This window comes from Ahaetulla prasina, chromosome 7 (genome assembly GCF_028640845.1).
Source record: "Ahaetulla prasina isolate Xishuangbanna chromosome 7, ASM2864084v1, whole genome shotgun sequence".
NCBI lineage: Eukaryota > Metazoa > Chordata > Lepidosauria > Squamata > Colubridae > Ahaetulla > Ahaetulla prasina.
Genome location: NC_080545.1, coordinates 30,814,942 through 30,842,389, shown reverse-complemented (window position 1 = coordinate 30,842,389; position 27,448 = coordinate 30,814,942). Strand labels below are relative to the sequence as shown.

At 35.1% G+C, this 27,448-nt stretch overlaps 1 protein-coding gene across 1 annotated transcript in view; it reads right to left on the bottom strand.

The window, feature by feature from the left end:
* CTTNBP2 (cortactin binding protein 2) overlaps positions 1-27,448 on the bottom strand; it is a 122,440-nt gene that overhangs the window by 32,858 nt on the left and 62,134 nt on the right. The window contains exons 5-11 of the mRNA XM_058190212.1: positions 23,625-23,828; positions 22,454-22,553; positions 17,484-17,634; positions 8,929-9,177; positions 5,901-6,018; positions 2,190-2,465; positions 524-619 (exon numbers count right to left, since the gene is read on the bottom strand). Coding sequence (XP_058046195.1) covers positions 524-619; positions 2,190-2,465; positions 5,901-6,018; positions 8,929-9,177; positions 17,484-17,634; positions 22,454-22,553; positions 23,625-23,828 — 1,194 coding nt within the window. The remainder of the gene's footprint in view (positions 1-523; positions 620-2,189; positions 2,466-5,900; positions 6,019-8,928; positions 9,178-17,483; positions 17,635-22,453; positions 22,554-23,624; positions 23,829-27,448) is intronic.

Sequence of the window (27,448 nt, the reverse complement as noted above, 5' to 3'; positions counted from 1 at the left end):
GAAAAATCTCTGTGAGTTATTCTGGCTATATTGGATGACAATGATAAACAAGAAAATTCTATGCATGCTTTAGGCAGCATTCTGGAAAATTCAAACCTCTTTAGATACATTACACCTTTAAAATAATTATAATATCTGTAATGAAGGACAGAACTGTTGTTTCAAGGTGGTGAGCCTGAGAATGGAAAGGCCACCAGGATGATGACGGGAATAAAACCTTCTTATTGCATATTTTTTATTTATATGAAAGAGTAATATAAAATTGTAGTTCAAAACCAATTATTGCAAATAATGTGTATATGATATGCATATTATGTGTATTAAGCTATGAAAGAATTATCTAGAAATATGTTTAAAAATTAGCTGTTCTAACTGAACTTCACATTTTTAATTGTGAACATATTCTAGGAAGGTTATTGAACTTTAAAAATTAAAAAGAATATATTGAAGATGAACAATCCTATAACTTTTCATTAAAATGTTTACGTGATATTTGATGCCAGAGAGAAATAAATTAATTTACCAAATAAAGATATTATGATGTTTTCCACCTCATTGCTTTTCAAAAATTCCCAAGGTGGCTGGGGAAAAGTCTGACCTACTGACCATGAAATATTACCTGTGAAAGAAAGAAAGAAAGAAAGAAAGAAAGAAAGAAAGAAAGAAAGAAAGAAAGAAAGAAGTAAGTTCGTTCAGAGGCATATCCAGAGCACATAATAGTTCTATTATGATGCAATTTATATAATATATCACACACTTTTATATTTACCACAGTAATTACAATAAAACTAATGTGGAAGAGTAAACAGTCTCTTAATTTCCCCATCATATTTGAAACTGAAATAAAGTTCAGGTAAAAATGATAGTTTCTACCCTGCTTTTCATTGTAACTATTATTAATTTATAATTTGGTATTCATATTTTTTATTATGCAAAGATTAATGCAGACTAAAGAAAATTACGGGAGACAATACATATAAATTCATTTGGCGTATTATTCTACAGACCACATGAGCTGTATAAATTCTACATGCTTTATCAATGATAAAGTATGTGATAAGTTGACTCCTACAATAATAATTAAATTAGACTATACATATTTGTGATATGTATAATAATTTGTTCCAAATTTGCTTTAACAGAAGAATTATAGTTGAGAAAGAATTCAGGTGCCTTAAGTGCAGATATTGGTAGCTAATCAAATTGAATGCCTTTTAGATGAAAAACTTTACATTCATTCCTATACCTTTCTATAAAGAATATTGACAGAAAGGACATACCTCAATTGATGCAGAGTGTTTGAGGCTATTTATTTAGTTACATCACAAAGATACAAATTTGATTTTTGGACTAAAAGGTAAGTAAAGGAACTTCACTCTCCTTTCCATATGTAATTCAAAGCTAAGGTATCACTTCTATTACTTCAAGAAAAGTTTTAGACTTGTGCACTCCTATCAATTCTTTCTCCTTCGCTGAGGAAAAGAAATAGAGCAGCTTGGTCTGTGGTTAAGGCACCAGGCTACAAAACTGGAGACCTTGAGTTCTAGTCCTGCCTTCACCATGAAAGTCAACTGGGTGACTTTGGGCCATTCACTCTCTCTTAGCCCAACCCATCTCACAGAATTGTTGTTGTGGAGAAAATAAGAGGAGGAAGGTGTATTGGGTGTATTGGTCATTTTGATTGTTTTTAAAAATAATAAAGATGGAATAAAAACAAACAAAATAAACTATGACTCCATTCCAATAGCTATTTTTTTCTGTTACGCTCACTAGGAATCATGGTTTAACACAGATTCAGATCAATTCCCAAGTAAACCAATAAGCCAGATACTGGGGGAGATGGGAGAGGATGAATTATCACACACCAGGGTATATATATTATATTAAAATGTGGTGCACTAAACAAGTCACAATTGGTTTCATATATCACACTAAAACATGAATCATGCTGGGTTTATTACAAGACAGTAAGTTTTTAAAAAAAGCCAAATATCAACATTATAGCTGGATGTGATGTTATAGTGTAGGTTTATTATCATTCAGATGCAGGAACTCAAGTTTTCCTTGAGTTCTCTGGTGAGTGTTAAATCTGAGGACAATCATTATATTCTATCAGCTTCTTGTAACTGGCTTAACTTTACCCAAGGTACTTTTTACATGTGAAAGATCTGCGAAACACCAGTGCTTACCCAGTTTGATGGCTAATATACTGCTCACAGTGAGGCCGATGCTGAATTCTGTGGTGTTATTAGGTGTCAAGTCTTCCAGGCTTCTCCATTCATCAGAGGCGATTGCTTGGAAATGGTTTGTCACTGCCTGAGTCACCGCTTTGGAAAAATCATCCCAGGTTGTCTGTTTTCGTATATTTAACATCCATATAATATTTTCCATATCAAGATCATCTGTACCATAGCAAGTTTGCTCAATCTGAGTTTCAGCAATCCGTAAAGGAATTTTAAAAGCATCTGTTTAGGTAGAATTAGAAAATTGAACAAGCCTGCAACAGAGGCATAGCATTTACCAGTACATTTTCAAATGCTTTGCATTCCTGGATCCAAGAGCTAGTTCTGCAGATACATTAAAATATGACACCAAAAGAAACAATGATTTTTCAAATAAAAATTATTTCACTTTATAGCAAAACCTTACTCAACAGTGGTCTCAGATCTAGCTTCATAATCTCTGGTTACTGTATGACCCTTTTCTTTTGTTAGATGAATATAAAATATGTCTAAAATGTCTCAGGGCATATGGTAGACATTTGCATCACAGAGTTTAAAAACATTATAGCTGGATAGATCACCTGAAAGTTTTATTTAAAATTTGACAAAAAGGTGAAATATTACAAATTTATATTTTCATTTCATGCTTTGTGTGCTCTTTGAATCAGAAATGAAAACAGTGTGGGGAATCCTCACAGCCATGATGGAGGAAAGTATTTTAATACGTTGCAATGCTCCAATTTTACACACTTCAATGATAAGGCCCAAAAATGTTGCTGCCCACAAATAATGTAATGGGGTGGGGGGCATTTTTTCAGTGCAGTGATTGGTTGATTGGTAGATTCTTGCCGTCCTTTTCCTTCCTATCTAACCTCACCCATTGTGGAAAACTTCAGGTATGTAGGTTAAAATGGGAAATTGAAAAAAATATCCATGAAGGAAAATAGCTACAATATGTACAAAACTGCATTGATATGTTAATAGAAATCAAGCTCAGTTCAAGAGAGAGTTTATCTTTTAAAGTATCTACTTACTTTTAATCAGCTCTTTCCACCTTTGTTCATATTACTTGTATTTTAGTCGGTTTTTATCTTTGTACAAAAGAAAAATCAGGAAGGCCATTGTTTCCCTATTTTAAATTTCAAGAATATCCTACCATATTATGATTCTAACCAAATCATAAACGCCACATCTTGTGAAGGCTTTTGCTCTAATAATAACTTACCCTACTGTATATCAGCTTTCCCTAATTTGGCATCCTTCAAATATATTGGGATTACAAATCCTAACAATCCCCAGAGAGCACATCTTTACTAGTGTTTACGATAATTGTCATCCAAGTTATATAAACAAGTCATCTAATTGAGAAATGCTGGCCTAACAACTAAGAACAAATACAAAAAAAGTAGAAGTAGGATTTTTTAAAATCCCAAACTAAAAATATGTATACTTAGAATACTTCTTATTGAAATATACATGCATTTCTATATGGCAGCATGCATATGTGCCTGTGCCTATGTGTGCGCGCACACACACACACACCAGCTCTAAAGAGAACAAAAAGGAAAATTTATTGGAATCATTAAATTATCTTTTCTCCCAACACACTCCTGACAATTTTTGCTGGTCCATGAACTGGGACGGCATTCCAAATGTGTATGGTTAGGAAAGAAAGTTGCAACAGATGGCAGCAGTAAATACCTTAAAATTATTTTCTTCAGCACAGCCTGTATTCTGCATATTCTTTTTTTTTCTGCTTTAGTAGGGAATATCTACTTTATTCCTTCATTTAAAATACTGATTGTGGTTTGCTACAATAAATGCTCTGGTAAAAGCTTGAAGATATTTTGCTCCTGCATAAGCCAATTTCTCAATTGATGTAAAAACGTTCAAAACATAATTAACCCTCCCATTCAAAGTTCCATGTGAGAGAGAGTGCCTTGGGGAAAAATCCATTCCGTGCTAATTTAGGTGTCTAGATATGCTACTTCAGACTGCTCAATTTTTAAATGGGACAGAGGGGTTAACACTGCAGCTATGCCAAATCACAATGCTCACAAGGGTAACTTCAAGAAGAGCATATATGATGAATTTTCTCTGACTGGTTTCCAAAGTCCAAAGTCCAGATAATAGAAAAACAGTATCCCTAAGAAAGAAGAACTACCAGTCTTTTCAAAGGACGCATCTCACATTTGCATTTGAGTAACATGATTATAAACTGGCAAGAAGCCATGAGCAATGCAATAGAGAATAGTCTCAGTGGACAATCCTGAACAACTATAAGATTGGTCTGCAAAATTGAAATAATGATATCCTCTCACTGAATTAACTTGAGAAAATACAAATTTGGCATGAAATAATAAGAGCAATTTATATAACTTTTCTTTAATGTCAATGGGACATAAAATAATGTAAATGATTAGTGCTAAAATGATTAAATGTCATGAATAATCAATGGTGCTCTAATGTGCCTTCGTACTATGTATGGCTAAAAATTATGGCAAGTCTGAAAATCTCTGACAAAGATGGCTCAAGAAAAATGAGTGCAAACACCATAAAAAGAGTTACATGGTAAATGTCTGAAATGTAACAGCATATTTTACCTTCCATTTACAAAATCTACCTTTATTTTAAAAACATTTTAGGCCATCTCTATAGAGAGATAGAGAGGTTCACATCCTGTTTTCCTCAAGGAGCTTCAAATGGCATAGAGAGCTTTTACCTTTTCAACTTTTCTCACAAAACAATTCTGTAAAGTAAATTGGACTGATAAACGGAAACTGGCACAGTTTCTTTCCTTGGTCGCTTTCACATGATGTGAACAACCCAGGCTGTTCCAACATTCCTCTCAAAGACTGACTTTTTTATTTATTTGTCACACAGTATATATAAGCATAAGCATGAAATAACTATACAATATATGAGCATATATATAAGCATGAGTATGTAATAACTATATTAATTGGATATAACGAAAGGAAACAATGGGACAGGAATGGTAGGCACGCTTGTGCTCTTATGCACGCCCTTACAGACCTCTTAGGAATGGGGTGAGGTCAATAGTAAGACAGTTTTTGGTTGAAGCTTTGGGGATTTTGGGAATTTGACTTCTCTCGCCTTGCCTCTTTTCTTTTTTCTCTTGCCAGAGCAAGTCCAAACAAAAGCATCAGTGGTGCTATGATAACAGTTATCACCATCATGGAGAGCCTGCATCTTAGCTATTTTCATAGTCTCATTATTTCCCACCTAGCTGTGAGAAGGAGCAGAAACAATGCCAGCAAATAATTACTAGAGCAGCTCCATATCTCAAGGGCTGCCTAGGATGGTCTTTTGATCTTTGGAAAAATAAGAAGCTTGATTTAATTTCAAACAAATTAGATCTCTTTGGGGCTAAATTTAATCTCTAAAGACCATTATATTATTTGAAAGTGTCATGCTAAACTCTCTACAACCACAAGATCTAGTCAAACATCTTAAAGGAACAGGGCCAGCGAGTGACCATGGCTGAGAGTGGATTTGGACTCAGTCTTTGGACAATACATAACCATTCCTTCATTCAGGCTTTCTACAGAGAATATTCGCTATTGTCATATTACATAGAAATAGAGAGAAGTCTTTCTTTTTCTTTCTTTGTTTTTACAGAAACATTCAGGTACTCATATAAGATTGTTAACTTACTCAAGTTCTCTAGAAGATGTTTACAGTCATCAGTAGCAACATCATGTAGTGTTCGGTTACACTTATCTTTTCTTTCAGCCTCCAGTCCCTCATGGCTACATAAAACTTCTAGGCAGCTCTGGAAAGATAAAAATATAGTTTGAAGGTTACAAGAGATTGGTATGAACTGGATTCAGCTTTTATAGCCTTTTAAAATGAATGCTTCTCATCATTGAAATAAGCTATAAATAAAAAGAAATAGCCTTCCTTCAGACATTTTGCACCATGAGATTCCATGGAATTATCTGGACAAGCATATTGCAACAACATATACACACAAACACACATACACACACACACACACACACACACACACACACACACACACAAACACCAAAATGTTTTCTTTTTTACTACAAGCAAAACATACCTAATACTTATACAGATAATAAATAGACCGGATTAGATTACAAGCCCCATGGAATAAGGAGTGAACATACAAAGTGAATTTTGGAGAATGATAGAAATTATAGTGTTTATCAAAAGGCACTAGGTTGAAGAAGACCTTTAATGATATAACTGAATAGGAAAAATATATGCCACAGTACCCAGATTTATAGGTGTACTTATGTATCTCTTTGCCAAAGCCCAATGAGTTGATTGTAATAAATCTGATCAATGTTTAGCAGCTTAAAAGTCTAAGAAGTATTTTGCTTTAAGTTGGAAACAAGGCAGTTTATAACCAGGCAATTTTTCACTGTTTATACAGATAGCCATTACTACTGTGGAGTCTACTGCAGTTTATATAATCAGCCAAGTAGCACACCAGTTTGAGCTGGCTATTTTAGGACACTGTATGTGAAGGGGCAATAGGGGACAAGGTCTATGACTTGTCCATCTAATATAGTCTTTCCAATTATACCCAGTTAAAATGTATATATTATGTCCCTTAGAGGATAAGAAATAGCATAGAATTTAGAAAGTAATCTTAATATAAACTAACAATTAGGAAACCAGAAACACCCTATTGTTGGTTCCACAAGGCACAACATTGGCAACAATTGTTAGAATACAAATATATGTATTAGATTAATAACTAGTTGCTTTATCTTCTTTTGGTGACAATGAATCTGTAGAGAATTTTCATGTTTGTCTTTTGTTTAGATAATTTTGAATTCTATAATGCAGGCTATTTACCTCAACCATCATTCCGATCTTAAAACTGGTTTATATTCTCCTTCATCTTTTTTTTTTTTTATTCAAAAAGTTTTACAAAAAAATTTCCCCCCCCTTTCCCCCCAACCCCTCTCCCTTCACAAAACCCCTCCCCCCTCCCCCCCTGGCTTCCCGGAACAAACACAAGGTATAGTTAAAAATAAAACAAACATATGCTAAAAAATTTTTTTCCCCCAAAACTATTATACCAATTCTCCCTCTCTAGCTCTGACTTCCTCCTTACATAACCAAAATCCTTCAAAAAATTAACAATAAACAGTACTAAAATATATAGATCAGTAGAACAAATTAATCCTAAAATATTTAAAACCAGCTAAAGCATAAAAATCCAATCCAATTCAGAGAATATCTCCTTATAGCTTCTATAACCATATAATTTCCCCAAGTCTTTCTTACATAAGATCTTTCGAGAATATTCTATTTAAAATTCAATACAACAGATTATAAAATTTCAATACAGGGAAATTACAATATCTATTCAACTTTAGTCCTTCCTCGTCAAAATCCAGTATAAATCCAAATATCTAGTCTTTTATGATGGTTATAAAACATATAATCAACCCATTTCTTCCAAATCTTCCTTACGTATTGTCTTTCAGAAACGCTAAAATCTTTTTCTGTTAATATTTCCAAAAAAAAAATTCTTTCAAAAATGATACTTTTGTCTCTTGCCATTTTTGATACATTAGTCTCTGTCTTTCCTTCATTACTCCTTTTGAAAAGTCAGTCACAATATTTCCTAATAGTTCCTTATGTCTAAGAATCCACGAGTTACTGCCATATATTCCCTCAATCCGAAAAGAGAACTCTTGGAAAGCATTAACCCTGTGAATTTTTCCATTTCGGGAGACAGCCTCCTGTAGCACAAATTCAGGCTTTTCATCCAAACTTTTTAAAAAGGGCTTCTTTACATCCATTCCATATTCCAAGTCCTGATTACTTTGGTTAATTTCCTCCAAACTCTCATCCAAAACGCCTCCATTTTTTTCCAATTCGTATTGTTGAGTAATTAAATACATTCTTTCTGTATAATCCTGTATAAGGTCACGAATCCATTCTTCTGAAAAAACCTTCATGGCAAAGTTCTTGCTGAAAATCCCCTTATAAAATACTTAAACAAACTAAAATAATCCAACAATCCACAGTCCAGTACAATAAGATAAAATCTCCATTCAGTTTCACTTTCTCAACAAGTAAACACCATTTTATTTCATTGTGTTGATTGTAGATGAGAGAAAAAAATTTTTTTTAAAAAAAAGAAAAAATAGAAGTCAGATTTAATACTTGCAATTTAAATGACTGATCTCCTGTGTTTTATTCCGTCTGCTTATAAATATCCATAACAATCAATTGAAGCAGAAGTGGTCGCTCTCTTCTCTGTCTGCTTAAAGCAGAAACACGCTGGGGCTGGAGCTTTGCCGAAGGAATTCCAGGGAACTTTCCCTTTCGAGTTCCCCAAACGGGGCCTCTAGAGAGAGCTCTACCTTTCCTTCTTCTTGCTCTTTCCCTTCCCCTTACCGGGGAAGGTACTTTCAGCCGTTGATTTCGCCGGCTTTTACAGAATCCCAGCGCGGGCGCCCTTAGGGCGTCCTTCGGAGAGAGCGGAGCCACCAGAAGCCTATATTCTCCTTCATCTTCATGACAACACGTTCATATTTTTTATCCCCAAAACTAACCTTGTCCCCTTTTTAAATAACATCCTAAATTAAGATAAAATTTGGCCTCAAATATATCAGCCATGCATACTAGCATAATTGTCATTTAAATCTGATTGCTCAATATCCTAAACAACGTGCTAGATAAACAAATTCACCTTAAAGCCTTTTGATGCTGCTATGTGGGCTGCAGTCCAGCCATCTTTATTCACATGGTTGATGAGATCTGCAGAAACAATGGGCTTTGCTTTATGGCTAAAGAAATCTTCACTCTCTAAGCTCAAGATGTTGTTAGCATCTGCTTCATTCTCAATGCTTCCATCTCTTGATTTTCCATAATACATCAAAAACTTCAGGCAATCAACATTATCAGCGTCAACAGCAGCATGAAGTGGAGTCGAGCCATCCTAGATCAATTAAAAACAAATTTAAAACAAGGTCAGGATCCTAAATAAATGAATTGATATCATAAATGAATGAATGCACAAATAAGCAAACATTTTTTTAAACCTGTTCTCTTCTTAATAACTCATGTTTTTGCAATACTTTTGGTATATATTTAATCAGAAAAGAAAATGCTTTATCTGACTTTTTGATCCTAGCGGTAGCACTAGCTGCTTTTAGAAAGAGAGAAAAAGACTATACATTAGGGAATAAGCCAAAAGGAGTTGAATGAGTGCAAAGGATGCTTTTAGCTGTATGCAGCAAAATCATTAAAAAAAAGCATGGTACAGAAAGCTCATTGATAAGAATGTCTTTTATTCCTAGGAAATGTACAAAAAAAATATCACCACATGGGAATATTAATGCAGGTATAAATACATGCTTACTATAGCAATTTCTATTGTTTGGAGAAATGCATTTTGTATTTGTTTTCTTTAACTTCAGCTTTATTTAATGCACTTCCCATTAACTTCTAGAAATATGATGTATGATGATCTTTCATATGTCCCTGCATAAAATATATTTTAGGCTGCTTAAAAATTGTAGTCGCTATTACAATTACAGATATAACCGTTTATAACATATATGCTGGTTCTGTTTTTTTAAAGGCAATTCTTATGATCAAAACAAGAATTTTAATTCATGCCCTCAATTAAATCTAAATGTGGCATTGGAGGTGATAAAACTCTACTGGTTCACCTCTACTAGTGAGAAACACAAAACTGAAGTGATAAGAAAGTATAAGAAGTCCCTGAGGACGCCCCCAATATTTCTCCCCCCCACCTTTTAATTTTGTGGCAGTTTCAGAGGTAAAAACATTAATTTGGGCAAAATTAATGCTACATCTTATTTTATTATTAATAATTATTTTATTATTAATAATTATTTTATTATTTATTAATTAATCTTATTTTATTATTTTATTTGTCCCAGCTTCTCCCAACCTAAGTTTGAAAGCACGTAAAAAATGCAAGTAGAAAAATAGGGACCACCTTTGGTGGGAAGGTAACAGTGTTCCGTGCACCTTTGGCGTTTAGTCATGCTGGCCACATGACCACAGATACGTCTTCAGACAGCGCTGGCTCTTCGGCTTTGAAACGGAGAGGAGCACAGCCCCCTAGCGTCAGGAACGACTAGCACATATGTGGGAGGGGAACCTTTACCTTTACTGCTAGAGCTAGCGATCAGAGCTAGATCTAGGGATAAATATCTGGATGATTCCTCATCATGCTGGCTGGAAATTTTAGAAACTGCATTTTAATCTCTAAATAATATCAGTTCAAGAAGGGCTCCAATAGATCACATGTAATTGGGCCAGATTTTCAACTTATTGTTCTTTATTGGATAAAATAAACTATCTTGGTAAGTTCTGTTATATGGATCATATTTTTCTTGATAGTGGAACAAATTTTGGGATTTGTTCATTGCAAGTTATGTAGATACTTCCATTGTGCAGCTCACCAGTAAGACAATTATAGTCATTAGTGGAACCTTGTCAAATATTTAATTTATTATTCTGGTTGGTTGCCAGATGCTTAGACTAGACTTGGCATTTTTATCCATTTACCGAGTCCTAACCAAAGACCTGGGATAGATGGATGTTTTTATTATTAGTAGTAGTAGTATTGCAAATCTTATAAATTTATATAAGTATATGCTTATTTTTTGGCACTATGCAGTGCCAGAAGTCTTTTTCTACATTAGCATAATGTAGAAAGCACAAAGCACAAAGCACAAGGGAAGTACAATTCCTTTGGAAATAATTTTCAAACCTTAATTTTATTTGATTCATTATTATTAATATTTTTATTATTAGTATTATTATTATTTACACAAAATGACAGTATACACAGCAAACGAGATAATTATTATTATTATTTATTTTATTTTATTTTATTTTATTTTATTTTATTTTATTTTATTTTATTTTATTTTAAACAGCCAACCTCTGAATGCATATATTTACTTTATTACTGTACTCTGGGTTCTCTTCAAGTTACGTAAATCTTACACTTTTTATTACTAATCCTTCCTCTTTTCCCAATTAGTATATTTCAGCTGACAGAATAAGGCTTCTCTGCCCTTAAGTGGCAAATGATAAGCTGCAGTATTTTCTAGTATTCCTTATTTTGAAAAAAAATTGCAACCTGCTTCTTCAAAACGCAACTGTCTGCATCAATTTGTGTTTCAACCAAGGTCAAAGGTCAAGTGGTCAAGATCAATCGGGAAATAATTTTGCCAATTAGCTTTTTTTTCTCCTGTCACAAAGGCAATTACAAATAAAGGATGAAAGAATAATATTGATATTGGTATTACTTTTAAAGATCCATTTCTTAAATCCATTTTTAAAGTTCCAGTTCTACAGAGGAATTATTGAGTCTGTCATTTGCACCTCTATAACTGTCTGGTTCGGTTCTGCAACCCAACAAGAAAAACACAGACTTCAGAGGATAATTAGAACTGCAGAAAAAATAATTGCTACCAACCTGCCTTCCACTGAGGACCTGTATACTGCACGAATCAAGAAGAGGGCCGTGAAAATATTTGCAGATCCCTTGCATCCTGGACATAAACTGTTTCAACTCCTACCCTCAAAACGACGCTATAGAGCACTGCACACCAGAACAACTAGACACAAGAACAGTTTTTTCCCGAAGGCCATCACTCTGCTAAACAAATAATTCCCTCAACACTGTCAGACTATTTACTGAATCTGCACTACTATTAATCGTTTCATAGTTCCCATCACCAATCTCTTTCCACTTATGACTGTATGACTATAACTTGTTGCTGGCAATCCTTATGATTTATATTGATATATTGACCATCAATTGTGTTGTAAATGTTGTACCTTGATGAACGTATCTTTTCTTTTATGTACACTGAGAGCATATGCACCAAGACAAATTCCTTGTGTGTCCAATCACACTTGGCCAATAAAAAATTCTATTCTATTATGCCTTGTGGATTATGCTCCCAAAGTAATTAAAACTATAGTTATTCATTATACCATTTGACTAAAATTCAATGGAAATAAATAAAAAACAATACTACTTTTTAACAGCATGACTAACCACATACATTTTGCTGCCAGAATACCATTTTCCATGTCATTACATTTTTGATATCTGCAGCATAAACTACCACGCCTCTCTTTTTTCTTGGATATTAAACATGCATTAAAAAACGAAAGAAATCATGAAAAATTTGCTGCTTTTTCATGAAATTTGGCAGGCTTGTTAAACGGTGTGGCTCAGCTGGGGAAATGTAATAGGATTTTGATGTGAAATTATGCTTGAGCAAATTAAGTTACCTATCAATAATATGCATCTGATTATTATATAAATTGATATAATACTTTAGAGGCTTTAGAAACAATACTCAGGTTTTGAGATGGAGGACAGGACATTAAGAAAAGCAACAGGTAAGCAAAAAGGTCTAAATGAAACAATAGGAACTTTTTTTTGTAAATGTGTATGCATATAAAAATAGAGAAGAAAAACTATCTTGGTAAAAACAAAAATACTGTATATCCCTTAAAAATATCCCTGGATTCAGGGACTGCATTTGAATTTTGAAGAAAAAGAAAACATTCCTCACAATGTGGAACTCAGCATCTCAAAGCAATGCAAGTTGCAAATCGAAATAATAAAAACAATACTACTTTTTAACAGCATGACTAACCACATACATTTTGCTGCCAGAATACCATTTTCCATGTCATTACATTTTTGATATCTGCAGCATAAACTACCACGCCTCTCTTTTTTCTTGGATATTAAACATGCATTAAAAAAAGGAAAGAAATCATGAAAAATTTGCTGCTTTTTCATGAAATTTGGCAGGCTTGTTAAACGGTGTGGCTCAGCTGGGGAAATGTAATAGGATTTTGATGTGAAATTATGCTTGAGCAAATTAAGTTACCTATCAATAATATGCATCTGATTATTATATAAATTGATATAATACTTTAGAGGCTTTAGAAACAATACTCAGGTTTTGAGATGGAGGACAGGACATTAAGAAAAGCAACAGGTAAGCAAAAAGGTCTAAATGAAACAATAGGAACTTTTTTTTGTAAATGTGTATGCATATAAAAATAGAGAAGAAAAACTATCTTGGTAAAAACAAAAATACTGTATATCCCTTAAAAATATCCCTGGATTCAGGGACTGCATTTGAATTTTGAAGTAAAAGAAAACATTCCTCACAATGTGGAACTCAGCATCTCAAAGCAATGCAAGTTGCAAATTGAAATAATAAATCAATGGATTTATTTGCTAAATATTTATCTGCTTTGAAATCAGTGGATTTATTTCTGAATATTTAACATGGCATGTATAATACTCATATATATCAGATTAAACATTGCATTACATACATACATATGTACATACATACATACATTTTGTTCTGTCCCCCTCCCCACCTCACAGAGAATAGCGCAGGAGTGAGCGTCTAACAGTCATTTATTCTACAACCGACCTGAATTTCCTTTGTGGATAAAAGACTTGGCAGCTACAGTTCAAATGCCTGCCAAGTTCCTTTATCACTTGGCAGAGACGGGAGTCCACATGTCTGTAGGCCATTGCTGGGGCAGCCAAGAGTACACAGAATAATTCTTTCACACAGTCCAGGCCTTAACTCAAAAACAACCGATCCGAAGTTTATGCTTTGCAGTCACAGGGGCTACAGAGCAACTCCACCCGCTTTTATCCCCTGTGGAGTGTGGCTCAGTGACTCAGCATTCTCTAGGCCTGCCACACCTCTTCCTCTGCTGCACACGCCTCTCCTTCCAACGCTGTCTGGGATCAATCTAGGATTGATCCTCCTCACCCTCTGTCAGTGGGGGCTCCGACACACCTTCTTCCTGGCCTTCAGCTGGCACCTGTGGCGTTGCCAGAAAGGATGGACCTGGAGAGGGAGGCCTTGCCGGGTCCTCCCCCTCACTCTCAGAGTCATCCTCCTCCATGAGGACAGGCTCGGGAGCCAGAGTCACAACACATTTATAACATACAGCAAAGTCACATTCTACTCTGCATGATATATATTGTTACTTTGTGAAATGCAATAGCCTAACATGAAAGCCACTGCAGCCACAGCCTACACACATGGACATGTTTGAATGCTTGTGCCTAGATATAGAAACGTATACTGTATGGAGAGAAGAATATGGATATTTAAAGCAGATGATCCCATTATATATTGTATAGTGCAACACACTCCTTTCAATGGAACAACAGTTCATCTGATTCAAGTTTCACCTTTATTCATTGTGTCCTTTGTGAATATGGCTTTAAAGTGTGGCAATGTCTTCACCGGTTCATAATACAAAATTAGTAACTCCATGTAAAAAATTAAGATATGAAAATTTTAGACAAACTGCAAAGGGAGAGCAATAAAAGGTCCTTGTCTTATTGTGATGTGACGTGTCCAAGATTTTGTTGCAGAGGTAAAACAAAACTCTTCCACACTGAGATCATGCAAATAAAGATGATGGAAGAACATTGTGAGCAATGTCACATCTTATAGCTGCCAAGTATGAGAATAAGAAAGATAGTTGTTTCAGGAATCTTGGGGGAAAGTGCCAATTAAAACTTGTTTAAAGTAGCCAACCCCAACCTTTCTGGCTTGGTGGCCCTGCCAGTGGGGAGGGGATAATTTCTTGTGATTGAGAATGGCCTTCTGAGATATTGGAATACTGCTATCATGTCACCCTATTCTTTCTTTTCATTAAACCAGACATACCCAAATCCAGCAAATATTCTCTAGTCCCGTAATCATCTTTGTTGCTATTCTCTGCACTCTTTCTAGAATCCCAACATCTTTTTTACATTGTGGCAACCAAAACTAGAAGCAGTATTCCAAGTGTGGTCTTTCCAAGGCATTATAAAGTTGTATTAACAGTTCACATGATCTTGATTATATCCCTCTGTGATTATATCCTCTGTGGGGATTATATCCCCACAGCCTAGGACTGTGTTGGCTTTTTTGGCAGCTGCAGCACACTGCTGGCTCATATTTGTGATTTCCACTAGGATTCCAAGAACCTTCTCAGAGTTACTACTATTGAGCCATTACCATTTATACTATACTTCTGCATTTGTTTTTTCTTGCCTAAATGTAGAACCTTACTTTTTTCACCACTGAATTTCATTTTGTTATATAGGGCCCAACTTAATTGTTCTAACTGTCAGGAAATTTCTCCTTAGTTCTAAGTTGCTTCTTTCCTTGATCAGTTTCCACCCATTGCTTCTTGTTCTACCCTCAGGTGCTCTGGAGAACAGCCCAACTCCCACTTCTCTGTGGCAGCCCCTGAGATATTGGAACACTGCTATCATGTCACCCTAGTCTTTCTTTTCATTAAACCAGACATACCCAGTTCCTGCAACCGCTCTTCATATGTTTTATCCTCCAGTCCCTAATCATCTTTGTTGCTCTTCTCTGCACTCTTTCTAGAGTCTCAACATCTTTTTACATCGTGGCACCAAAACTAGAAGCAGTATTCCAAGTGTGGTCTTTCCAAGGCATTATAAAGTTGTATTAACAGTTCACATGATCTTGATTATATCCCTCTGTGATTATATCCTCTGTGGGGATTATATCCCCACAGCCTAGGACTGTGTTGGCTTTTTAACAGCTGCTGCACACTGCTGGCTCATATCTAAATGGTTATCCACTAGGATTCCAAGAACCTTCTCAGAGTTACTACTATTGAGCCATTACCATTTATACTATACTTCTGCATTTGTTTTTTCTTGCCTAAATGTAGAACCTTACTTTTTTCACCACTGAATTTCATTTTGTTATATAGGGCCCAATGTTCAAGTCTGTCAAGATCTTTCTGTAAGCCTATCTTCTAGCATGTTGGCTAATCCTGCCAGCCTGGTGTCATCTGTAAATTTGATGAATTCCCCATCTATCCCCTCATCCAAATCATTGATGAAGATGTTGAAGAGTATTGCACCTAAAACAGAGCCTTGGGGTCCCCCACTGTATACTTCTCTCCATGTAGGTGCAATTCAATTGAATGACTACATCTTGAATGCTGTTGGTTAGCCAGTTACAAATCCATCTGGTGGTGATGCTGTCTAACCCATATTTTCGTATCTTGTCAAGTAGTAGGTTGTGATCTACTTTATCAAATGCTTTGCTGAAGTCAAAGTAAATTATATCCACAGCATTCCTCTGGTCCACTAATTTTGTCACAGAATGCAGTAACATTTGTCTGGCATAATCTGTTTTTGACAAACCCATGTTGGCTTTTGGTTATGACTTGTTTGTCTCTAGGCGTTCATTGAATTGTTGCTTGATAATCCTTTCCAGAATCTTCCCAGGTATTGAAGTCAGGCTGATACTGTAGGTCTATAGTCTCTTGGATCTATTTTTTTTTCTTTTTTGAAGATGGGAACTACATCAGCTCTTTTCCAGTCCTCTGGTAGGTTCCTGGTGCTTCACAATCATTGAAAGATATAATTCAGTGGTTCTGAGATCATGTCTGCCAGTTCCTTCAGAACCTTGGGGTGTAATCCTTGGAGTGATTTGAAGTCACCTAGGGTGGAAAAGTGTTCACTTACCATTTTCTTGCCTATTTTAACTTGTATTCCTAATCTGTTTTTTAAGGTACTGTTTTAGATAGGTTGGACTGTTTTTTTCCTTTTGTGTAAAGATGGATGCAAAAAATGAGTTAAGCAGTACTGCTTTCTCCCTGTTGCTTGCCACTTTCTCCCATTAACAGGTCAGTTGTTTCCTTGACCTTTTTCTTGTTTTTTTACATATTGAAAGAAGCTTTTTTGGGGAGTTATTTTTGATTTTTGTCTCTAGTGTTAGTTCATTTTCGAGTCTTAGCTTCCCTCACTTCATTTTTGCAAGCTCGGGCTGGTTGCTGATATTCTGTCTTAGTTATGTGCCCCTCTTTTCACTTATTATACTTCTCCTTTTTGTCTTTCAATTTATCAGAGAGTTTTTTATACAGTCATGCTGGTTTCTTTTGAGAGCTGCTATTTTTCTTCTTCTTTGATATAGTGCTAGACTGGGCTTTTATAATCTCACTTTTCAAAGTTTCCCAAGTTTCTTGTTGTTTTCCCCAAGTTTTCCCCTTGCAGATTCTCATCCATGGAATCCTTTACAAGCTGATGGGGAAGAAGAGCACTATATAGATGTGCCTTGAACTCCTGAACAAAAGGGAGGTTATAAGTCTAAAAAACAAACCAACAAAAATAAGATACATCTCAACAGAAATGTTAACTGAAAAAGAGTTCAGACTTACAGAGGTATTTGCACTTCTGTCTGCTCCAGCTTCCAGTAAAAGTTTAACACATTCAATATTTCCATTTCTACAGGCCAAATGTAAAGGAGTCTCTCCTCTTTCAGCAGCATGATTAACATTGGCATGATACAAGATTAATAAATCTGCAGATCTAAGGAAAGAAAAATTGACAAAAGTGGGTTAGGAAAAAGAAAAGATCTGGAAAAACACCTGACCTTTACAATGTCATTCAACTACAATCTTTTTAAGCATGCACACATTAAAACTGGGTCAATCAGTTATATAAACTGGCTAGATAAATCCAATACATAAATAAATCAGAACAATTCAACCACAAACAAACAGTGCATCTAGAAGATGTAAGAAGCAAGCATAAATAAAAAACTTCAAGCAAACCAACAAAAACTATGCAGGAACAAATATTTAAAAATGCATAGTTTGCAAGAATATATAAGAAGACTGTAATCTTAAAAGCAGATGCAGAGTTTTAAACATCCATATTCAGTATTTCTTACAAAAACATTTGCATAGACAGATGTAATTTAATATAAATGAGTTGGTGAGAGTAAAATTCAAGACTCTTTGCTGCTCATTGTTGTTCCAAAATAATTGTGTACTTTTTTCAATTTCCGGCCTGTGGGCAGGATGCATCATGCACAGGCCAGACCCACCCCACCTCTGCAAAGGCAAAAAAGTCACAATACATTTTGATAGTCACATGACACCATTGACATCTGTGGTTTAAGGTGGCAGAGTTGTGTGGCAGATTGCTTAAGTAATCTATCTCACCTATCTCAACTATAGCAACTGTTACGTCTGGGATGTTGTATGGCAGATGCTTGTCTGTTTGACAAGGTGCTTTGTCCTAGAGCACCTTGATTTCTTCATTTTCTTCATTTTGTCTATTTTGTGGTCATACCAGTTCTTGCTTGCTTGCAGGCAAGTGGTATTTCTTGCAAAAATTTCAATACAACATTGTTGCTGCTTTGTCATGTCAATCAGTCTCTGTGATCTTCTTGCACAAGCGAACTAGATGGTCAACTATTTCTTTAACTTTGTAGAGATGGCATATGCTATCTGTTGCTGTCTTTGCAATTTGGGCTTTATATGCTATACGCTTTTGTTACTATAATATGTATAACAATGTGAAATCATAGCTGCCACTTCTTTAGCTGGTTTTGGATTTCATATTTATCAAGTAGTTCCCAAGAACTTGTCGTAAGGTATAGGCATAGTATGGCATGCCTTAATCCAGGCATGGATTAAGTAGTGTGGCTATTGGTAATTAACAGACGAAAATTTTCTCAATGTGCCGATTTTCTAAGTGCCATCCAAGATGTTTTGATAGGGGACCCAGTGGCTCTTAAGCAACCAAAATCAAGCCTTCAAGTTTTTTTTTTAAATGTTCCAGTTATAAGGCATTCCAGGTTTGATTTTTATTCTCTTTCCCCTCAATGTTTTGTAGAAATTTTCTATGTAATGCTTTTCCTTGCCAGCATTCTCTTCGTATTTTTATTATATTATTTGGATATTCATGTTTTGTCTTCTACACATTCAGTAAAGTATCAAATTTTAACTTGCATCAATGCTTGTTCTTGGATTTATTTTACATAATCAGCCAATGCTTGCTTTTCTTCAACTATTTGTTTGACTTGAAGTAAAACTTTGCCTCCATTTCTGTGGGGTAGATGTAATCTATCAATATCACTACATGAATATAATGCATAATAAATAATCATCAGTTTTTATGGGTTTTGGTCCAAACTGTCCAGGTCAGCTTTTTAATTCCATTTTTTAATTCCAGCAGAATATCATATCACAGGAGCCAGGTAATGATGACTTGATGGTATTTTCACCTTTAAAAAAAACTATAGCCAGAGTGGGAATGTCAGGAAATAAGAGCACATAGTAAAACTCCAGTCTGTTCTGCACATTTATTGCAAAGTTAAGCTAAACCACAACATGCCCTTTAACATGCACTGACATCCCCCCAAAAAACCTAACAAGGCTTTAGGCAAATAATCTCCATAGTCTTTTCTAAAGAAGCCTAAGCAATTGATGTAAGTGCCACCAGTGTTACATTTCTCCGAAAAAAGGAGATGAGGTAAACAGAAAGGAGAGAATTCATCTGAACTAGGGGAGAATGAAATAAGAAAAAAAAATAATCTGAGGCTGAAAACACAGTATCTGAGTGAGAAAAAATATCTATCTGAATGAAGAAATGAACTAAGTACATTGCTAAAAGAGAGGGAAAAAGGAAATTTTGCATAATGTCTGTACATATTATCATGTCTATCATTATATTAAAAACCTTTTGGAGAGGTATTAATTTTACTGTTCCAAAGTATGACATGTCAGCAATATTATTCTTTTGATTTAATATTCTAATTTTTCTATTTCTCTGATCCAAATCCAACTGCTTTAAGGACTAGAGTAGTTCTAAGGGACATCTACAGTATAAATCATATACTAAATGTAAACAAATGCTGAACTTGGTCCTGGTTCTAAATCTAGACTCTTGTTTCTCAACCATATGAGAAACATTTGGGATGACATGTAACTGGGACATCACCTATCCCACAGCAGAAACTTATTCACTAATGAATTGGCAAGGGCAGTTGTAGAAAAATTAGATATCTTCAGGTCAATGAGCTTAGCTATAAATCCTGCTACTAGTAGTTGGTTCTTGAGTAGTGGTACAAGCAGGATATAAATAACAGTTGTCATTAGAAGCATGGCTATAAAAAAACTAAATACTATATTCATGAATCACATGAATCTCACCATTTGTCGGAACAATGGTTGAGACCATGATAAATACACTTGAAAGATCCATTGAAGAAATTATATGAAGATCTGAAATGCCTGCAGATGAACTAAACAAGATAAGGAGGGACTGTAGCATGGTACTGTCCAAATTTATCAATCCCAGAATTTGCATCACTAGCTTAAACCAGGAGCCCACAGAATAACTTTTATTAACCTATATAAAAAATGAATTCTCTCCAGGTTGTACTTTTTGCCTACATGTTCAAATGAAGAATATCAAAGTTTGGTGATTCCAAGTGGAAGGCCTGGATAATTCTAACAAAAAGACTAAATTTTGGTTCCTATTATGTAGTCCTTTTGCTGGATTGTCTTATTCCTTTTCACTACCAAATTCCCATATGCTTTTGATAGCTATTTGGCCAATTCTAAGGAAGAAATAAGAAGGTGCATTTGGAGGTGGGGTGCTTGTAGGATTAATTCACTAATCCTAGGAAATTTAAGCTCTTAATAGTTCTACTGTAACAATAAATTTGTAGAGAGTGTTATTGCTACTTAGGTGGCTTATGGACCTAATCCTTTTATTCTTATCACTAGAGAATGCCTCCTTTATTTATGATGTTGGAGTCCAAGTGAAAGTACCTGATATTTATATGAACATGAGACAAACAGGCCAATAACTTTAAGAGATCGTTTTGGAAGCCTGGGGCACAGAAAGCTCTTTGGCTGATAAACTTATTGTTGACTTTCTTTGTGAATTCGCTTGGTTCTTATTTAAAAAGGAAGCAATAGCAATAGCACTTAGATTTATATACCGTAAAGCACTTCACAGTGCTATACAGCCCTCTCTAAGTGGTTTACAGACTTAGCATATTGCCCCCAACTATCTGGGTCCTCATTTTACTGACCTTGGAAGGATGGAAGGCTGAGTCAACCTTGAGCCAGTGAGAATCAAACCACTGAACTGCAGGCAGGCAGCAGGCAGTAGAAGTAGCCTGCAGTACTGCACTCTAACCACTGCACCACCATGGCTCTTGAGGAATGCCTCCTTTAAGAGGGCTTCTGAATCAGATTGAGGCCTATGGGGAAATTTGGAAATGTCTTCTACTTTTTAGATTTCTGTGAAAAGACATGCTAAATCATTTAGAACAGGGATCTGCAGATACTTCATTTTTATCTCCTACACATGTATGTTAGCAAGCATACCAGTAACAATTCTAGCATGAGGATATCAAATATTCATCTTTATTAATTTCTTTAAAAGATTAAAGATTTCTTCAGTCCATCACTCTTGCAAACACACTTAAATTTTTCTCAGGTGTTGCAGAAAATGAAATATCCCACCCTGTTCTATTCTAATGTCTGCAGTTAAGTGGAGTAGATAGGAGGTTTTGTCTTCTAAGCAGATTAGTTTTGAAGGTTCAAAGGGAAAATCTCTATGCATGCAATTACTTCACTGGCTACCAGTAACTGCCTATGTTTTTCATTTCATCTTAATTTCTGCCTGCAAAGAAATGTCTGATAAGGCTGTCAAGAAAAACCAAACTATAAATCAATATAAAGGTTCACTTTAGAGATGCTCTTGAAGAAAACAAAGCACAGCAACTTAATTTTCCCCTTTCTATATGAAAGCAAGAATGTGAACTATGTGGTGGACAGGGGTCTACAACCTTTAAATGTGTTTCTGCACTTATATAGAAAACTAATGGTGTGCAGTGTCTGGATGGGCCTCCTTTTTCTATTTTTGACTGCTCCTTAAAGAATTTCTGACCTCTCCTTGGCTATGTGGGAATGGCAGTGCTCAGGAAAATACACATTTCAGTTATTGAGGCACTAAGAGAAAAGTGATGTGGTTGTAGCCTTTGCCACCTGCTTATCCCAAGTGCAGCTTTTTTTTTGATTCCATGGAGTCATGGCATAAGTTCAGGAAGAGGTACAACTTTTTTAAAGAGTAGCCAACAGGTAGAGAGGTGTCCATCTCTAATTAAAAAAATCAATTTTAGGCATGAGTTCCCTGTAACATAATCATTAAAAAAATCCTAAATAATATCAATAATGCATACTTCAGGAAGAATTATAGGAGGACCAAGCATTTCTTTGCATTAATTCACTCAAAAAAATTTATACATCCCCAAATTGAAACTTAAAGATCATATGTCATTTTGTTTGGCAGAAAAAAAAGACATAATTGGGAAATTACTTACTTGCAATGTCCCTGAGCGATTGCTGAACACAAGGGGGTAAATCCGTTTTTATCAATAAGGTCAACTTGTGCTTCTGAAGTCAGCAGCAGTCTTACACAATCTATGAGTTGAAATATATGGAGGGGAAAAATGGGAAGAGGAGGAACAAATTGCATTAAGTTTAATGCCAGTTCCAAAAGTCTTTGCTTTTTAAAATTTCCTGCAGTGTAATTCTTCAGAAGTCTTAAGAAGTTTAATAGACTAACTCCTAGGTCAGTGGGATATGTCCCACTCAGAGTGATATTTGGTACTGTGTAGCTATCAAATTCATGAAATCAATAATGTTGTATTTTATAGCAGCCTTAATGAACTATGAGAACTGCCATAAGAATTTAGGCATCAGCAAAATGGATTGGAGATTTCCTGACAATTAAATTTTCTGCCACAAGAAGTAATAGGGACCTTTAGCTTAGGACATTAAACAAACACATAAAGAAAAAGTATACAGATGATTACTAGTTATAATGACTGTCTTAGAACATCATGATACAGAGTTCTTGCTAATTACCATGTTTTGGCCTTGCTTAAGATTTTCCCAGAGAATTGGCCTCTGTGGGAAACAAGATACTGGATTAGCTAGATTGTTTATCTGTTCCCAACAAATCTCCATGTTTGTTGTGAGGGTTATTTCTTTCTTACCATTGTGGGCCTAAATTATTTTCTAAGTCTTCTTTATTCAGTGCTGATGAAGAGTTCTCAGAAGTCTGAATCAGAAGCTAGAAACATTTTGAAACAAATCCAATGCCAACTGCAAAATTTTTGGTGTTAGTACAAAATCCTGATGCTAAACAGCAGGAGCTATTCTTGGTACTAGAAGAGGAGCTACACAGCCTATATAATGGTTGTATAAGATTTTATCATGTCTTTTTAGCAGGACCCCAACATAATTGTTATGGAAATTTAACACAATTTTTTTTTTACAAATACACAATAAAATTACATTGTTGATTAGTGATTTCTCACCAATTTCAACAATGTAATTTTGATGGCTTTGAGAACTGCAGGGGCATATGTTGCTTATGGACTATAGGTTACCTATTCATAATATTTGGAACTGCAATATAAATTGCTAATTTGAAAACAGCATTTAGATAATGGTCCAATATAATAAAATCTCTGAGAAATGCCACACCTGTATGTCCATTCCTAGCAGCAGAATACAAGGCAGAACAGCCATCTTCACAGGAATCATTAATGTTCAGACCTTCTTCATTAAGCAGCATTGACAATAAAGTGACATTTCCCTGGGCAGCAGCTTGGTGAAGAAGGGTGGGCCTGCCACCCAGGGGAACAGGACCACCACTCATTAATAAAGGGGTTAGGGAGGAAGACCAGCCTGTGAGTTAAAAGCAACATTCGTTAGAGAGAACACACAAGGAGTTAATGCTGCACACTTTGCAAGTTATACATAATGCTCAACAAATGAAAACTCTTGACATTTTGGCTTTGTAGAAACTGAGACCAGCTCTGTGTTATTTGAAATTCTGCATCCCAAGAGAATTAAAGTCACACTTAGCTCTAAAAGGTTATATTTATTGTTATTTAAAACTGAAAAAGACAATTCTGTGAGCACAAGGAAACAATCAAATATATATATATGCAAGTTTATCCAATTTTAAAGTTAGCTAAATTTAGCAGGAAAACTGTGAGATATTTCACACAGAGTTATGCCCCTTCTTAAAAACTCTGAAATACCATGTCTTACAAATAACATTTTAAGATATTTGCATTTCAGAAGAAATAATTGAAAGCCCTGCAATTGATGCCTACTGGTTTTTCTGGTTGTCTAATCACTATGCAGTGTCATTTTTAATGGCACTGCTGCATTATTTGTGGTCTTTTTAAAAAGAATACTACAGTGCACAATTAGTAAATGTCATAAAACATTACTGGGCAAAGATCCACATCATCCTTTACGAAAGGCAACTGACAGAGCAGAACTTTAGAAAATCATAAAGGTTATCTTGGTTAGACATTCCAGGTATCAGAGGTTAACAGCTTTAGAGGACAGCTTATTAAGGACATGAAGTTTGCTGTATATGGTGCGGAAAACTTTGTGAACTCTTCCTTGATCAAAAGGCTGCAAAAGGAAATAGAGAAGAGGAATGAAAATAAAGAAGTTTGGAACTGTGAACTGCTCACTAAAAATGAGTAAGCACAAAGGAATGTCTCTTCTTTTTTGAAGAATATTCATTACATATAAACTGTTCTTATTCTATTCCCAAGAGGTCATTAATTTCTTTAAGTAAAGCATTATGTATGGCCACCTTCAACAACTGGATGTCTTCCCAGTATGTTCAACTTCAATCACCATAATTCCTTGCAAACATCTGGAGGGTACCATGATGGGAAAGTAGGATTTAGAGTAATGTTTGCATTGCTATTTGGCATTTATGCTATCAAATACCAATGCAGAAAACAATTTAATATTATATCCATATTACAATTCATTATTAATGAATTTCCAAGTAGAGCTTTTTCAATGTATTTATGTTTAGGCTTCCATTCCATTATGAAATATTAGTAAATTTAAAGATGGCATGTTTACAATGGCAATAATCAGATTTGTCTAAAACAGAGAAAGACAGTTGGGCTTGAAAGTAATTTCAAACATATAGATAAAAATGCATATAAAGTAGTTATAGTAGTATTACAGCCTAATCACCCTCTAGATCGGGGTGGGGAACAATGGCCCTTTTGTGACTTGTGGACTTCAACTCCCAGAATTCCTGAGCCAGCCATAATTCTGGAAGTTGAAGTCCACATAAAGGGGCCATAGTTCTCCACATCGGTTCTTGATAGTGGAGCTATAGTAGGTCCCTTTGGTCTTGGATAATATTTATTAGGCCAAAAGGGAGGCATTGAAAATTTAAATAGACAGCAAGGCACATTGCTGGGTTAAAAAAAAAAGGTAAACAAAGAAGAAAGTAGTGAAGAAAAGGCAGGAAATGAGCAAGAAGGCCATTAGCCCTGAAGTTTACCTTGTAATTGATCTTTTGCTACACTGACAGCAATAATTTATTTTCTCCATAAATATTACTTTTGTCCCTAATTAATGTATGCCATCCTGGAGCTCCTTCTAGAAAGCTATTCTATTTAAAAAAATGAAAGAAAATAATTCTATTCCCAAGCCAAGATTCCAATAGAGTTCTCAAGGTCTGGCTAGTGATTGATGCTGGGGACAGAAGGAGACCGACTTAGATTTCTTGGTAGCACCGGATAGTTGGCTTCTTGGTTGCAGTGTCCATGGCAAGCCACAAATGACTCCTCTACCCAAGGGCTAGCTCTTATGAACATAAATACGTTGGGTTTTGAAGCACTGAGTTCCTGCAGAGCAGGCCATCACAGAAAGTTTGGTGTTTCATCAAGGAAACAAGACAGAACCGTATTATGTGAATTTCACAAGATTTCTTTTATCTACAAAACTACAAGCAACTGTTGAAAGCTTCTATCACATATTTTAAAAAAATCAAAATCATTAACCATAATTGGAAACAATAAGAAACAGAATATAGGCAAAACAATCAGGTGAAATACTTTTGTAGTTTAAACCATTTTGTTTCCCTTGATTAGAACTTTGATGAATATGTCTCAATTTTTCATAGTTCAGTTTGATTGATTGAGGCCACTTTTGTGGAGAGAATCAGCTATTTTCTTCATGTTAAATACCAAATTATAATTCATGCTTCACTTTTTAAAATACAAATAATAGAAACAATTATACAATCATTGTAACTTTTATTCTCTTCATCAAATTATGTTTGCACAATAGAGTCCTTGAGCTTGTTATTCTCATTCAAAGCAATCCAGTTTGGTTCTGAAAATATGGTGGTGGGCACTGACTTGACAAATAATTTCATTTTTTTAAAAAAATGGAATAAACAAGGATGATGAATTCTAGGTAATATGATTATTGTGGAAGCAACCCATTCTTGCTATGATGATATTCTTAGCAGTAAATCAAAGCAGATATATGATAGAAGACCAACCCACTTCACCGTCTGCCACATATTTAAAGACTTATTTTTATGGACTGAATTTAATGATGAATTTATTCCTAATTCCCTACAGTATTGAATGATGCTTTTCCTTTAAATATCAAAAGAGAGAGAAAAAGAAAATAAACTTTCAGCATCAATATCTTATTTAGCACTATTGCGAACTGCGGCAATCAGATGATAGCATGGGTTTGTGGTTCTCAACTTATAACCATTTGCTTAATGATGATTCAAAGTTACAATGGCCTTAAAAGTGACCTACACTTATGACTACTGCACCACTCCCATAATCACTTAAGCACGATTTGAGTGCTTGTCGGCTAGCATGTATGACAGACTGTATCCTGCAGTCACATAAATGAAATTTGCGGCCTTTTTTTGCTGATTTCCAGAAACAAAAAATTACAAACAACACACATTGGGGAAACTGGATTCACTTAATGATCAGTGTAAAAATTGTCATAAAATTTGGACAAACTGGAGTTACAACCACAACAATTTAGGACAAAAGTTCCAGTCCCAATTGTCATCAATAGTTGAGAATTATCTGTAGTGACCACACAGAAAACAATGCTGAGAGTAAAGCTCTGAAAAATATTTCTATTTCAGGAACACAGTTATTTATTAAGGTCAACTGAGTACTATGGGCTATGTGGTTATTAATTATACAGCATTGTTCTTCTTGCCAATGCTTACATTTCATCTTCTTTATAAGCTTATTTGCAATTAATAGGATTCCAATGTTGAATTCAGTATCTATGAAAAATCCCTGAAACTTTACAGGTAGACTGCTGCACGCAAAATATGGGCCACACATATATTTTAAAGGAAACCTGAGTTCAATGTAGCAACACATGAATGAAGCAGCCCCATGACAGACCTTAGAAAGTCTTCTAAAACAACATTAAGCAGTTAAAAATCATGTAGTAATAGTTGCACTGCATATTAATTAAGTATA